The sequence below is a fragment of the Ascaphus truei genome, chromosome 9 (genome assembly GCF_040206685.1).
Source record: "Ascaphus truei isolate aAscTru1 chromosome 9, aAscTru1.hap1, whole genome shotgun sequence".
NCBI classification, from domain to species: domain Eukaryota; kingdom Metazoa; phylum Chordata; class Amphibia; order Anura; family Ascaphidae; genus Ascaphus; species Ascaphus truei.
This window is the reverse complement of record NC_134491.1, coordinates 6,519,264-6,532,578: the sequence shown is the minus strand read 5'-3', so window position 1 is coordinate 6,532,578 and position 13,315 is coordinate 6,519,264. Positions and strand designations below refer to the sequence as shown.

The window sequence follows — 13,315 nt, the reverse complement described above, 5'->3', positions numbered from 1 at the left end:
TCACATAGCGCCATGCCAATAATGGGGTTCACATAGCGCCATGCCAATAATGGGGTTCGCATAGCCATGCCAATAATGGGGTTCACATAGCCATGCCAATAATGGGGTTCACATAGCGCCATGCGAATAATGGGGTTCACATAGCGCCATACCAATAATGGGGTTCACATAGCGCCATGTGAATAATGGGGTTCACATAGCGCCATACCAATAATGGGGTTCACATAGCGCCATGTGAATAATGGGGTTCACATTGCGCTATACCAATAATGGGGTTCGCATAGCACCATACAAATAATGGGGTCCACATAGCGCACTGCGAATAATGGGGTTCACGTTGCTCTATACCAATAATGAGGTTCGCATAATCCCATGTCAATAATGGGGTTTGCATAGGACTAGTCTGCTATCAAGAAGTGCATTTCATTCTCAGTATGCAGACAAATGAGCCCCTCTACTGTGTTATTATTTGTTTTTTAATCTGGATTCCCCTTCCTGTATGATTAGTTGTGTTGATCGTATCAATGCTGTGGTAAGGTTTAAATCTGATCATGCAAACAGACCTAAATTAATATTTAATTCTGTATGTCTAAGGAAGTCAATACAAGTATTGTTTATCAGACTAAAGATGCAATCTAATTTAGTTTAATATTTGAGTATTGTAATTATTTGTGTTTGTTCCTAATTTGCATGTCATTACCCAGAAGCCCTGGCTGCAGTGGAAGCACAGTATGCTAAGAGATAATGGGGAAAGGCAGGGTTGTAGCCATTTCAGTACTATATTTACTTGCTGTACAGGGGAGGGTTGTTGTCACTTTTTACCCACCATAACTTGTTTTGTGTCTGTTAATACCCACTACCTGCTTCATGTTGCACAGCCAGAATACCAGCCTCACACTGATGAGACCCAAAAGATTGAAACAGCTGTCTGTAAGCAGGTTACTGGCTCCGAACTTCCTTAACTCAGGCTGTGCTGCTAAACTGTGTAATACAGCAGGCATAAGCTTATAGGGTCATGTTAAAATGGACAAGATGTAAAAGGTGATACTGTGTGCTCATTTGCATGTCATTACCCAGAGGCCATGGCTGCAATGGAAACAGTGTTTGCTGAGAGAATGGCAAAAACAGGGTTCTAGACAGAACAGAATACACATTACATACTGGTCTTGTTAGTGGTTAGTTAATTATAATGACCAGTAAAGATTAGGGAATGAATATGAATAAATTTTTAAGCATTTGTACTGATATCTGCATTTTTAACTAAATCGAAACACATAAGTAATAGAGAATTTCACAAGGCATAATTAGTTGAACGTTTTAGTAGCCACATTTGTCCTGGAGAAATGCATCTTAGATGCAGGATTTCATAATGTAGCTTTTAACAGGTATACACTTGAATACTCAAATATCCCACATCTTGCGGGCCAATAGGAAATCGTGACATCATTCCTTGCGGCTTCCTATTGGCCCATGTGACACGGGACATTTAATAAGCAGGGAGAAACCGGCACCCCCGTACACAGATATGCATCTCGGAAAGCAGGGAGCTGAACTTAACACGGTTCCGCTCCTGAGACCTCCTGCTACAAACCTATTAAACGAAATAAATGACCCAAAAGGTCCGCAGGATGCTGCTTTAAACATGTCACTATAATTAGTTCCCTTTGGTCCTAGGAGGGATTGCCTCTTAAGTAACATACAGAGCGCGGTTTGTATTGCAGCTACTTATTAAGCCAGGCATGCAAATACAGTATATGCATGAGCTGCAGCATCTATTATATACAGTATGTTGTACATTTAAAGGGTTTTATGATAGAAATGCAAATATTATGCACTTCCCTTAGAAGTTTAACATATTAAACAATGTGACAATGTCATGCACAAATTTGTATCCACCTTGCTGATATTTATGTATTTTTAAATGTCACTACGCATTGTGAGAATCACACAGGCCAAAATTAATATTTCATCCTCATGTCATATATATTTGAATTAAAATACCGCAGCATTTTTCAAAGCAAATTTAGTACAGCATAAGCCTTAAACATTGCTCTATGTGAAAGTTGTAAAAAGTGAAACATTACAGGCACGCCAAGCACCAAGTAGGTTTGCATCCTGTGGGTTATTTGTCCTTTCTGAAGCCCGCTGTCCATAAGGTTTCAGATGTCTATAAGAGTGATATGTGATATGTATGAATACTGCAGGAGCAGGGAATACCTCCAGTTTAAACTCATTAGAATGAAGTTGTGTAAGGACATGTCTGGCAGCCATTTATATGGGAGAATGACTTTGGCTACAAGAGATGGAATGTAAAGTACAGGTCATTTATAGTTCTGCACTAGTAATATAAACATTTATCATACTACTGTATGGAGTATCAGATGAGCTACTGTATATACACATACAGTAAGTACTATACGTCATCACATGTTATGCATACTGTAGGTATATCAATAATCCTTAAACTGCTCCAAGTCGCTGAAGATTTCCAAGGCTCTAGCATGGGAAAGACATTGGAAATATCAGAAATGAGGTGATTGATGGAATTTACAGCATTGATATATACCATATAATCACTTTGCTCCACCACTTGTAGTGTACCTGAGGTCACAGGGTCATGTCAAGATTATACAATGGCTTCTTTTTGCACAACCTTAAAGGCAGTGTGGTGTTCGTGTGCGGTGGTGTTCGTGTGCGGTGGTGTTCGTGTGGGGTGGTGTTCGTGTGGGGTGGTGTTCGTGTGGGGTGGTGTTCATGTGCGGTGGTGTTCGTGTGCGGTGGTGTTCGTGTGCGGTGGTGTTCGTGTGGGGTGGTGTTCGTGTGGGGTGGTGTTCGTGTGGGGTGGTTTCGTGTGGGGTGGTGTTCGTGTGCGGTGGTGTTCGTGTGCGGTGGTGTTCGTTTGCGGTGGTGTTCGTGTGCGGTGGTGTTCGTGTGCAGTGGTGTTCGTGTGGGGTGGTGTTCGTGTGCGGTGGTGTTCGTGTGGGGTGGTGTTCGTGTGGGGTGGTGTTCGTGTGGGGTGGTGTTCGTGTGGGGTGGTGTTCGTGTGCGGTGGTGTTCGTGTGGGGTGGTGTTCGTGTGCGGTGGTGTTCGTGTGCGGTAGTGTTCGTGTGGGGTGGTGTTCGTGTGCGGTGGTGTTTGTGTGTTCTCACACTCACTCACTCTCACTCCTTCATTATATTCATCAATACTAAGAAGACAGGACTTGCCTGAAGGACGGTATTTTGGATTGTTGGTGGGACCAAGGAGACCTGGCATTGCACCAATACTGTATGGTAATACTGTACTCCATGTCACTGTATAGTGCAGTCCGGTTATACTCTGTGTCAGTACACTGACAACGATTATAACCTGATCGCACTATACTCTCTCACAGAGTACAAGTGGAGGTGGGAGAGGGGTTGACACTTGGCGGACCAGTGGGGGATAGTCTCTACCAACAGCTGGCAAAAATAATCATGAGAACCTGGCTGTTAAAAAATGTGAAGTAATGTATTGGATCATAGAACAAAGATTAAAAGGAAAAATGTCCAAAAAACACATTCTCCCACGCGTTTCACACCGTGTGAAAAAGAAAGTACACCCTCTTTGAATTCTATGGTTTTACATATCAGGACATAATAATAATCTGTTCCTTAGCAGGTCTAAAAATTAGGTAAATACAACCTCAGATGAACAACAACACATGACATATTACACTGTGTCATGATTTATTTAACCTTGGGCAAGTCACTATATGCCAGAGTCTTAAAATGAACTTCTAAGCTCTACAGTGCAGGAACTCATAGTGCAAATACAATTCTACGTAAAGTGCTGTGTACATGGTCAGCGATATATACCCCCTTTTTTCTTTTAAAGCGCTACTTAGTAAATATGAGCCTAAATGTTTAAAGATGGGTAACAGTAAAATACAAGGTGGTCACGTCACACATAAAGAACACTTCCGGAGTATACACTTCCAGGCTTGTTTCCAGCCTCCGACATGTCACAGACAAAGGGTTTCCATAAAGAGGTGAGCAACCCACGTTTCAGTTTGCACAGTGCACTTCCCTCCTCCCTTACACCTCGTATATTACTGAGCTTCCAGGAGAAGAAAATGCAAAGCCTGAGGGGATCCATCCAAACACAGATTTCCCTTTCAGGTGAATGACTGTGTGAGAGGTGTTTATATTGGATCTGTGCTCTGGATAGTGAAGGCTATGTCACTTAAAAAAAACACAACCACCATCGGCATATTTACTAAGCAGTGCTATTACATAAGACACATTAAAGCACCGGAATACACTTTATGACCGATTTAAGTGAATGTGCTGTAGGGTGCCCGTTCGGGGTAATGAAAGGTCTCTTGTGGAATAGCACCACTTAGTAAACATGGCCTGTATATATATAATATCATCATTGTTTCTATTATGACACTATGTGAGAGAGTTCAGGTGACATCAATACAACCAAGGAGAAGGAAGCTGCGATGGGACATCTAATACCGGCATAGAAGCCACATGTTACTGCCTTTAATATAAATGTTTGTGGAGAGAGAAGAATCAATCACAAGTATGGTGAATACGGGCCATGGGTGCTTAGCATGCTTGTAAAAGCCAGGTGTATATACCACTTAAACCTAAATTATGCCAGGATCGCCACTGTGACAATTGGCACTATGAGGTTCTATCCCAAAAGTGAATCCATGTACTTCACATGCAGTAACACACACATACATCAGTATTTATATCACATGCAGGAACACACACATACATCAGTATTTATATCACATGCAGTAACACACACATACATCAGTATTTATATCACATGCAGTAACACACACATACATCAGTATTTATATCACATGCAGTAACACACACATACATCAGTATTTATATCACATGCAGTAACACACACATACATCAGTATTTATATCACATGCAGTAACACACACATACATCAGTATTTATATCACATGCAGTAACACACACATACATCAGTATTTATATCACTTGCAGTAACACACACATACATCAGTATTTATATCACATGAAGAAACACACACATACATCAGTATTTATATCACATGCAGTAACACACACATACATCAGTATTTATATCGCTTGCAGTAACACACACATACATCAGTATTTATATCACATGAAGAAACACACACATACATCAGTATTTATATCACATGAAGAAACACACACATACATCAGTATTTATATCACATGCAGTAACACACACATCAGTATTTATATCACATGCAATAACACACACATATCACATGCGGTAACACATACACACACATCACTATGTATATCACATGCAGTAACACACACATACAGTATATCTGTATTTATATCACATGCAGTAACACACATTTATATCAGAATTTATATCACAAGCAGCAAAAAATCATATATACTGTCACACCAGTATTTATATCACACATATCTATAAAAATAATTTTAGTCTATACTATAGAACCCCTGGTCTTCAGCATCTGGTGTACCTAAAACAACCAGCTTGTGTAAAAAAAATATATATTATATATATACATATATATATATAAGAGCATACAGTTATATTTGCATATATATATATATATATATATATATATATGCAAATATAACTGTATGCTCTTATATATATATATGTATATATATAAAATATTTTTTTTATAGATATGTGTGATATAAATACTGGTGTGACAGTATATATGATTTTTTGCTGCTTGTGATATAAATTCTGATATAAATGTGTGTTACTGCATGTGATATAAATACAGATATACTGTATGTGTGTGTTACTGCATGTGATATACATAGTGATGTGTGTGTATGTGTGTGTGTATGTATGTATTTATACATATACATATATATATATATATATATATATATATATATATATATATATATATATGTATATGTATAAATACATACATACACACACACACACACACACACACACACACACACACACACACACACAGACAGAAAGAGAGATGTAGCAAAGTTTATTGCAGTGTGTGTGTGTGTGTACATAGGAATATAGTTCTCATATAAACCATAAAGCTATTAGATCATGTTAGAGATCTTCTTTGAGAGGTATTGGGGGGGGGGGGGGGGGGGGAGGGAACACAGCCGCCTGTGAGATGGTAACAGACAGGATCTGTGGTAACGAGAGCCATGTGCGAACATACAAGACGTGGCTGGGAGAGAGCCTGGAATTCATCTCATGTCATAGACACTTCATCACAGGGGAATAATCACAGGAGAGCCATCACTGGGGAATAATCACAGGAGAGCCATCACTGGGAATTATCACAGGAGAGCCATCACTGGGAATAATCACAGGAGAGCCATCACTGGGGAATAATCACAGGAGAGCCATCACTGGGAATTATCACAGGAGAGCCATCACTGGGAATAATCACAGGAGAGCCATCACTGGGGAATAATCACAGGAGAGCCATCACTGGGGAATAATCACAGGAGAGCCATCACTGGGAATAATCACAGGAGAGCCATCACTGGGGAATAATCACAGGAGAGCCATCACTGGGAATAATCACAGGAGAGCCATCACTGGGAATAATCACAGGAGAGCCATCACTGGGGAATAATCACAGGAGAGCCATCACTGGGAATAATCACAGGAGAGCCATCACTGGGGAATAATCACAGGAGAGCCATCACTGGGAATAATCACAGGAGAGCCATCACTGGGAATAATCACAGGAGAGCCATCACTGGGGAATAATCACAGGAGAGCCATCACTGGGGAATAATCACAGGAGAGCCATCACTGGTAATAATCACAGGAGAGCCATCACAGGGGAATAATCACAGGAGAGCCATCACTGGGGAATAATCACAGGAGAGCCATCACTGGGAATAATCACAGGAGAGCCATCACTGGGAATAATCACAGGAGAGCCATCACTGGGGAATAATCACAGGAGAGCAATCACTGGGGAATAATCACAGGAGAGCCATCACTGGGAATAATCACAGGAGAGCCATCACTGGGGAATAATCACAGGAGAGCCATCACTGGGAATAATCACAGGAGAGCCATCACTGGGGAATAATCACAGGAGAGCCATCACTGGGAATAATCACAGGAGAGCCATCACTGGGAATAATCACAGGAGAGCCATCACTGGGAATAATCACAGGAGAGCCATCACTGGGGAATAATCACAGGAGAGCCATCACTGGGGAATAATCACAGGAGAGCCATCACTGGCAATAATCACAGGAGAGCCATCACTGGGAATAATCACAGGAGAGCCATCACTGGGAATAATCACAGGAGAGCCATCACTGGGGAATAATCACAGGAGAGCCATCACTGGGGAATAATCACAGGAGAGCCATCACTGGGAATAATCACAGGAGAGCCATCACTGGGAATAATCACAGGAGAGCCATCACTGGGAATAATCACAGGAGAGCCATCACTGGGAATAATCACAGGAGAGCCATCACTGGGGAATAATCACAGGAGAGCCATCACTGGGGAATAATCACAGGAGAGCCATCACTGGGGAATAATCACAGGAGAGCCATCACTGGGAATAATCACAGGAGAGCCATCACTGGGGAATAATCACAGGAGAGCCATCACTGGGGAATAATCACAGGAGAGCCATCACTGGGGAATAATCACAGGAGAGCCATCACTGGGAATAATCACAGGAGAGCCATCACTGGGAATAATCACAGGAGAGCCATCACTGGGAATAATCACAGGAGAGCCATCACTGGGGAATAATCACAGGAGAGCCATCACTGGGGAATAATCACAGGAGAGCCATCACTGGGGAATAATCACAGGAGAGCCATCACTGGGAATAATCACAGGAGAGCCATCACTGGGAATAATCACAGGAGATCCATCACAGGGAATAATCACAGGAGATCGATCACTGGGAATAATCACAGGAGAGCCATCACTGGGAATAATCACAGGAGAGCCATCACTGGGAATAATCACAGGAGAGCCATCACTTGGAATAATCACAGGAGAGCCATCACTGGGGAATAATCACAGGAGAGCCATCACTGGGAATAATCACAGGAGAGCCATCACTGGGGAATAATCACAGGAGAGCCATCACTGGGGAATAATCACAGGAGAGCCATCACTGGGGAATAATCACAGGAGAGCCATCACTGAGGAATAATCACAGGAGAGCCATCACTGGGGAATAATCACAGGAGAGCCATCACTGGGAATAATCACATGAGAGCCATCACTGGGGAATAATCACAGGACAGCCATCACTGGGAATAATCACATGAGAGCCATCACTGGGAATAATCACAGGAGAGTCATCACTGGGAATAATCACTGGGAATAATCACAGGAGAGCCATCACTGGGGAATAATCACAGGAGAGCCATCACTGGGAATAATCACAGCAGAGCCATCACTGGGAATAATCACAGGAGAGCCATCACTAGGGAATAATCACTGGGAATAATCACAGGAGAGCCATCACTGGGAATAATCACAGGAGAGCCATCACTGGGGAATAATCACAGGAGAGCCATCATTGGGAATAATCACGGGAGAGACATCACTGGGAATAATCACAGGAGAGCCATCACTGGGAATAATCACGGGAGAGACATCACTGGGGCATAATCACGGGAGAGCCATCACTGGTAATAATCACAGGAGATCCATCACTGGGAATAATCACAGGAGATCCATCACTGGGAATAATCACAGGAGATCCATCACTGGGAATAATCACAGGAGAGCCATCACTGGGAAATAATCACAGGAGAGCCATCACTGGGGAATAATCACAGGAGAGCCATCACTGGGGAATAATCACAGGAGAGCCATCACTGGGAATAATCACTGGGAATAATCACTGGGGAATAATCACTGGGAATAATCACAGGAGAGCCATCACTGGGGAATAATCACAGGAGAGCCATCACTGGGGAATAATCACAGGAGAGCCATCACTGGGGAATAATCACAGAAGAGCCATCACTGGGGAATAATCACAGGAGAGCCATCACTGGGAATAATCACAGGAGAGCCATCACTGGGAATAATCACAGGAGAGCCATCACTGGGGAATAATCACAGGAGAGCCATCACTGGGGAATAATCACAGGAGAGCCATCACTGGGAATAATCACAGGAGAGCCATCATTGGGGAATAATCACAGGAGAGCCATCACTGGGAATAATCACAGGAGAGCCATCACTGGGGAATAATCACAGAAGAGCCATCACTGGGGAATAATCACAGGAGAGCCATCACTGGGAATAATCACAGGAGAGCCATCACTGGGAATAATCACAGGAGCGCCATCACTAGGAATAATCACAGGAGAGCCATCACTGGGGAATAATCACAGGAGAGCCATCACTGGGAATAATCACAGGAGAGCCATCACTAGGGAATAATCACAGGAGAGCCATCACTGGGGAATAATCACAGGACAGCCATCACTGGGGAATAATCACAGAAGAGCCATCACTGGGAATAATCACTGGGAATAATCACTGGGGAATAATCACTGGGAATAATCACAGGAGATCCATCACTGGGGAATAATCACAGGAGAGCCATCACTGGGGAATAATCACAGAAGAGCCATCACTGGGGAATAATCACAGGAGAGCCATCACTGGGAATAATCACAGGAGAGCCATCACTGGGAATAATCACAGGAGAGCCATCACTGGGGAATAATCACAGGAGAGCCATCACTGGGGAATAATCACAGGAGAGCCATCACTGGGGAATAATCACAGGAGAGCCACCATTGGGAATAATCACAGGAGAGCCATCACTGGGAATAATCACAGGAGAGCCATCACTGGGGAATAATCACAGGAGAGCCATCACTGGGGAATAATCACAGGAGAGCCATCACTGGGGAATAATCACAGGAGAGCCATCACTGGGGAATAATCACAGGAGAGCCATCACTGGGGAATAATCACAGGAGAGCCATCACTGGTAATAATCACAGGAGAGCCATCACAGGGGAATAATCACAGGAGAGCCATCACTGGGGAATAATCACAGGAGAGCCATCACTGGGAATAATCACAGGAGAGCCATCACTGGGGAATAATCACAGGAGAGCCATCACTGGGGAATAATCACAGGAGAGCCATCACTGGGGAATAATCACAGAAGAGCCATCACTGGTAATAATCACAGGAGATCCATCACTGGGAATAATCACAGGAGAGCCATCACTGGTAATAATCACAGGAGAGCCATCACAGGGGAATAATCACAGGAGAGCCATCACTGGGGAATAATCACAGGAGAGCCATCACTGGGGAATAATCACAGGAGAGCCATCACTGGGGAATAATCACAGGAGAGCCATCACTGGGAATAATCACAGGAGAGCCATCACTGGGAATAATCACAGGAGAGCCATCACTGGGAATAATCACAGGAGCGCCATCACTAGGAATAATCACAGGAGAGCCATCACTGGGAATAATCACAGGAGAGCCATCACTGGGGAATAATCACAGGAGAGCCATCACTGGGGAATAATCACAGGAGAGCCATCACTGGGGAATAATCACAGAAGAGCCATCACTGGGAATAATCACTGGGAATAATCACAGGAGAGCCATCACTGGGAATAATCACTGGGAATAATCACAGGAGAGCCATCACTGGGGAATAATCACAGGAGAGCCATCACTGGGGAATAATCACAGAAGAGCCATCACTGGGAATAATCACTGGGAATAATCACAGGAGAGCCATCACTGGGAATAATCACTGGGGAATAATCACAGGAGAGCCATCACTGGGGAATAATCACAGAAGAGCCATCACTGGGAATAATCACTGGGAATAATCACAGGAGAGCCATCACTGGGGAATAATCACAGGAGAGCCATCACTGGGGAATAATCACAGGAGAGCCATCACTGGGGAATAATCACAGGAGAGCCATCACTGGGAATAATCACAGGAGAGCCATCACTGGGAATAATCACAGGAGAGCCATCACTGGGAATAATCACAGGAGAGCCATCACTGGGAATAATCACAGGAGAGCCATCACTGGGGAATAATCACAGGAGAGCCATCACTGGGAATAATCACTGGGAATAATCACTGGGGGATAATCACCCAGCACAACGCGCATATAAACGGGATGTCCTCAGTGTCTGATCATGACAGCCGAGTAACTGGCATGTAACAAGTCAAACACGTTTCAAGTGAGGTTTATTAACCCCTGCTTTGCCATGTTACTGCTTAACCCCTGCTTTGCCATGTTACTGCTTAACCCCTGCTTTGCCATGTTACTGCTTAACCCCTGCTTTGCCATGTTACTGCTTAACCCCTGCTTTGCCATGTTGGCAGTTGCAGTAATGCTGGCTCCTTGGGCTCAGATTGCCCTGTATCACAATGCGCAGCACGCACATGCTGTGCACAAAGGAAACGCAGCGAGCTGACTGCGGAGCCGCAGAACTGCTCACATAGCGTTGCACATAATGCGACTGTTTTACTAGCGGCAGCGCCGGGTGCTCACGCAATGCCATGTGAACCTCGCTCATTTTTTTGTGTGTGACATTGTGGCAGCCGTGACTAATTATCCTGAGTGATAATGACACGCGTGGCCTCTCGGCGCTAACCCCGGCCGCCTCCCCCCGCACATGGCAGGGAGATTCCTCGCAGTGCTGCAGAAAGGTCACGCGGATTGCGCGGTGTGAATAGTGTTATTATTAGCCCGGGTTCCTTCATCTGCAGCCAAACTACCCGGCAGCAGCGGTAACGCAGCACCTGCCACCTCCAACCGCGCTATTCCGTGCAACCCCCCCGCCACATCCAACCCCCCGCCACCTCCAACCGCGCTATTCCGTGCAACCCCCGCCACCATCATCATCATCATCATCATCATCATCACCAACAGGGCTAATAAAACAAAGCAGCACCGGCGGCGCAGGGCCGGGTGCAGCACCCACAGTATTATAACGTTTACCGGCGGCACACAGACTGGTCTTGAAAACAGCAGGAAATAAAGGAGGGGAGGGAGGCTATAGGAGGGGAGGGGGGCTATAGGAGGGGAGGGGGGCTATAGGAGGGGAGGGGGGCTATAGGAGGGGGGCTATGGGAGGGAGACAGGGGGTTATGGCAGGGGAGGGGGGCTAGGGAGGGGGGGAGGGGGGCTAGGGAGGGGGGCAGGGGAGGGGGGCTAGGGAGGGGGCTATGGGAGGGGAGGGAGGCAGGGGGAGAGGGGCTATGGGAGGGGAGAGGGGCTATGGGAAGGGAGGGAGGCAGGGGGGGAAGGGAGGGAGGCAGGGGGGGAAGGGAGGGGGGCTATGGGACGGGAGGGAGGCGGGGGCATGTGGAGGGGTCTATGGGAGAGTGGAGGGGGCTATGGGAGAGTGGAGGGGGCTATGGGAGAGTGGAGGGGCTATGGGAGGATGGCAGGCGGCTATGGGAGGATGGCATGGGGCTATTGGAGACAGGCAGGGGGCTATGGGAGACAGGCAGGGGGCTATGGGAGAGTGGAGGGGGCTATGGGAGGGAGGCAGGGCATTATAGGAGGATGGCAGAGGGCTATGGGAGGGTGGTGGGGCACTATAGGAGACTGGCAGAGGACTATAGTAGTTAACAAAAGCCCTTAGACAATTGTCCCTTGGGAACACCTCCAATCAATCCCATGTTCAGCAATCCTAATGCGTGGAAAGTGAGCGCAGCCCCAGCATTGCGCAGACAGGGCAGCCCCAGCATTGCGCAGACAGGGCTATCCTCGTTATCAGGCTGGCTGAATCCAGGGAATCTCTCCCAGGCATTGCCGGACAACACAGCAAGAACAGACACAAAGAGCGGTATATCGGGGAGGAATACTTACAGTACGGAGGAATTGTATTTCGTCTTCCCCTTCACCCCCTTCAGCCATCGCTCCGGAGCGCTGTGCTAAGCCTCTGCTCGCCTCCCCTGACAGCTCAGCGCTGTGCTAAGCCTCTGCTCGCCTCCCCTTGCAGCTCAGCGCTGTGCGGCTCTTCTCCCAGCAATATTAGCATAGAGCTAATCCACAGCCATATAGGGAGCCGAGCTACAGTGTGTGCTAACTCTGCTGCACTGCAGCCTGTCACCCCCCTCACTGCCAGCGCCAGCAGCGCTGCCCTCACACTGCTACTGTATACATGCATTCACACAGCGAGTGTACAGTATCACACACACACACACACACACAGCGAGTATACAGTATTACACGCATTCACACAGGAGTATATATTTTATAGATCTAGATAGACACACTCCTATACATGTATTCACATATTGAGAACATTATATACATACATACAT

General features: G+C 45.5%; 1 protein-coding gene across 10 annotated transcripts in view; it reads right to left on the bottom strand.

The window, feature by feature from the left end:
- Nucleotides 1-13,088, bottom strand: part of RYR3 (ryanodine receptor 3) — a 488,303-nt gene extending 475,215 nt beyond the window's left edge. For all 10 annotated transcript variants that reach the window (XM_075613258.1, XM_075613259.1, XM_075613261.1 and 7 more), the window contains exon 1: nt 12,858-13,088. In XM_075613258.1, the coding sequence (XP_075469373.1) occupies nt 12,858-12,905 (48 nt within the window). In that variant the 5' untranslated portion in view covers nt 12,906-13,088. The remainder of the gene's footprint in view (nt 1-12,857) is intronic.
- Nucleotides 13,089-13,315: the final 227 nt, after the last annotated feature.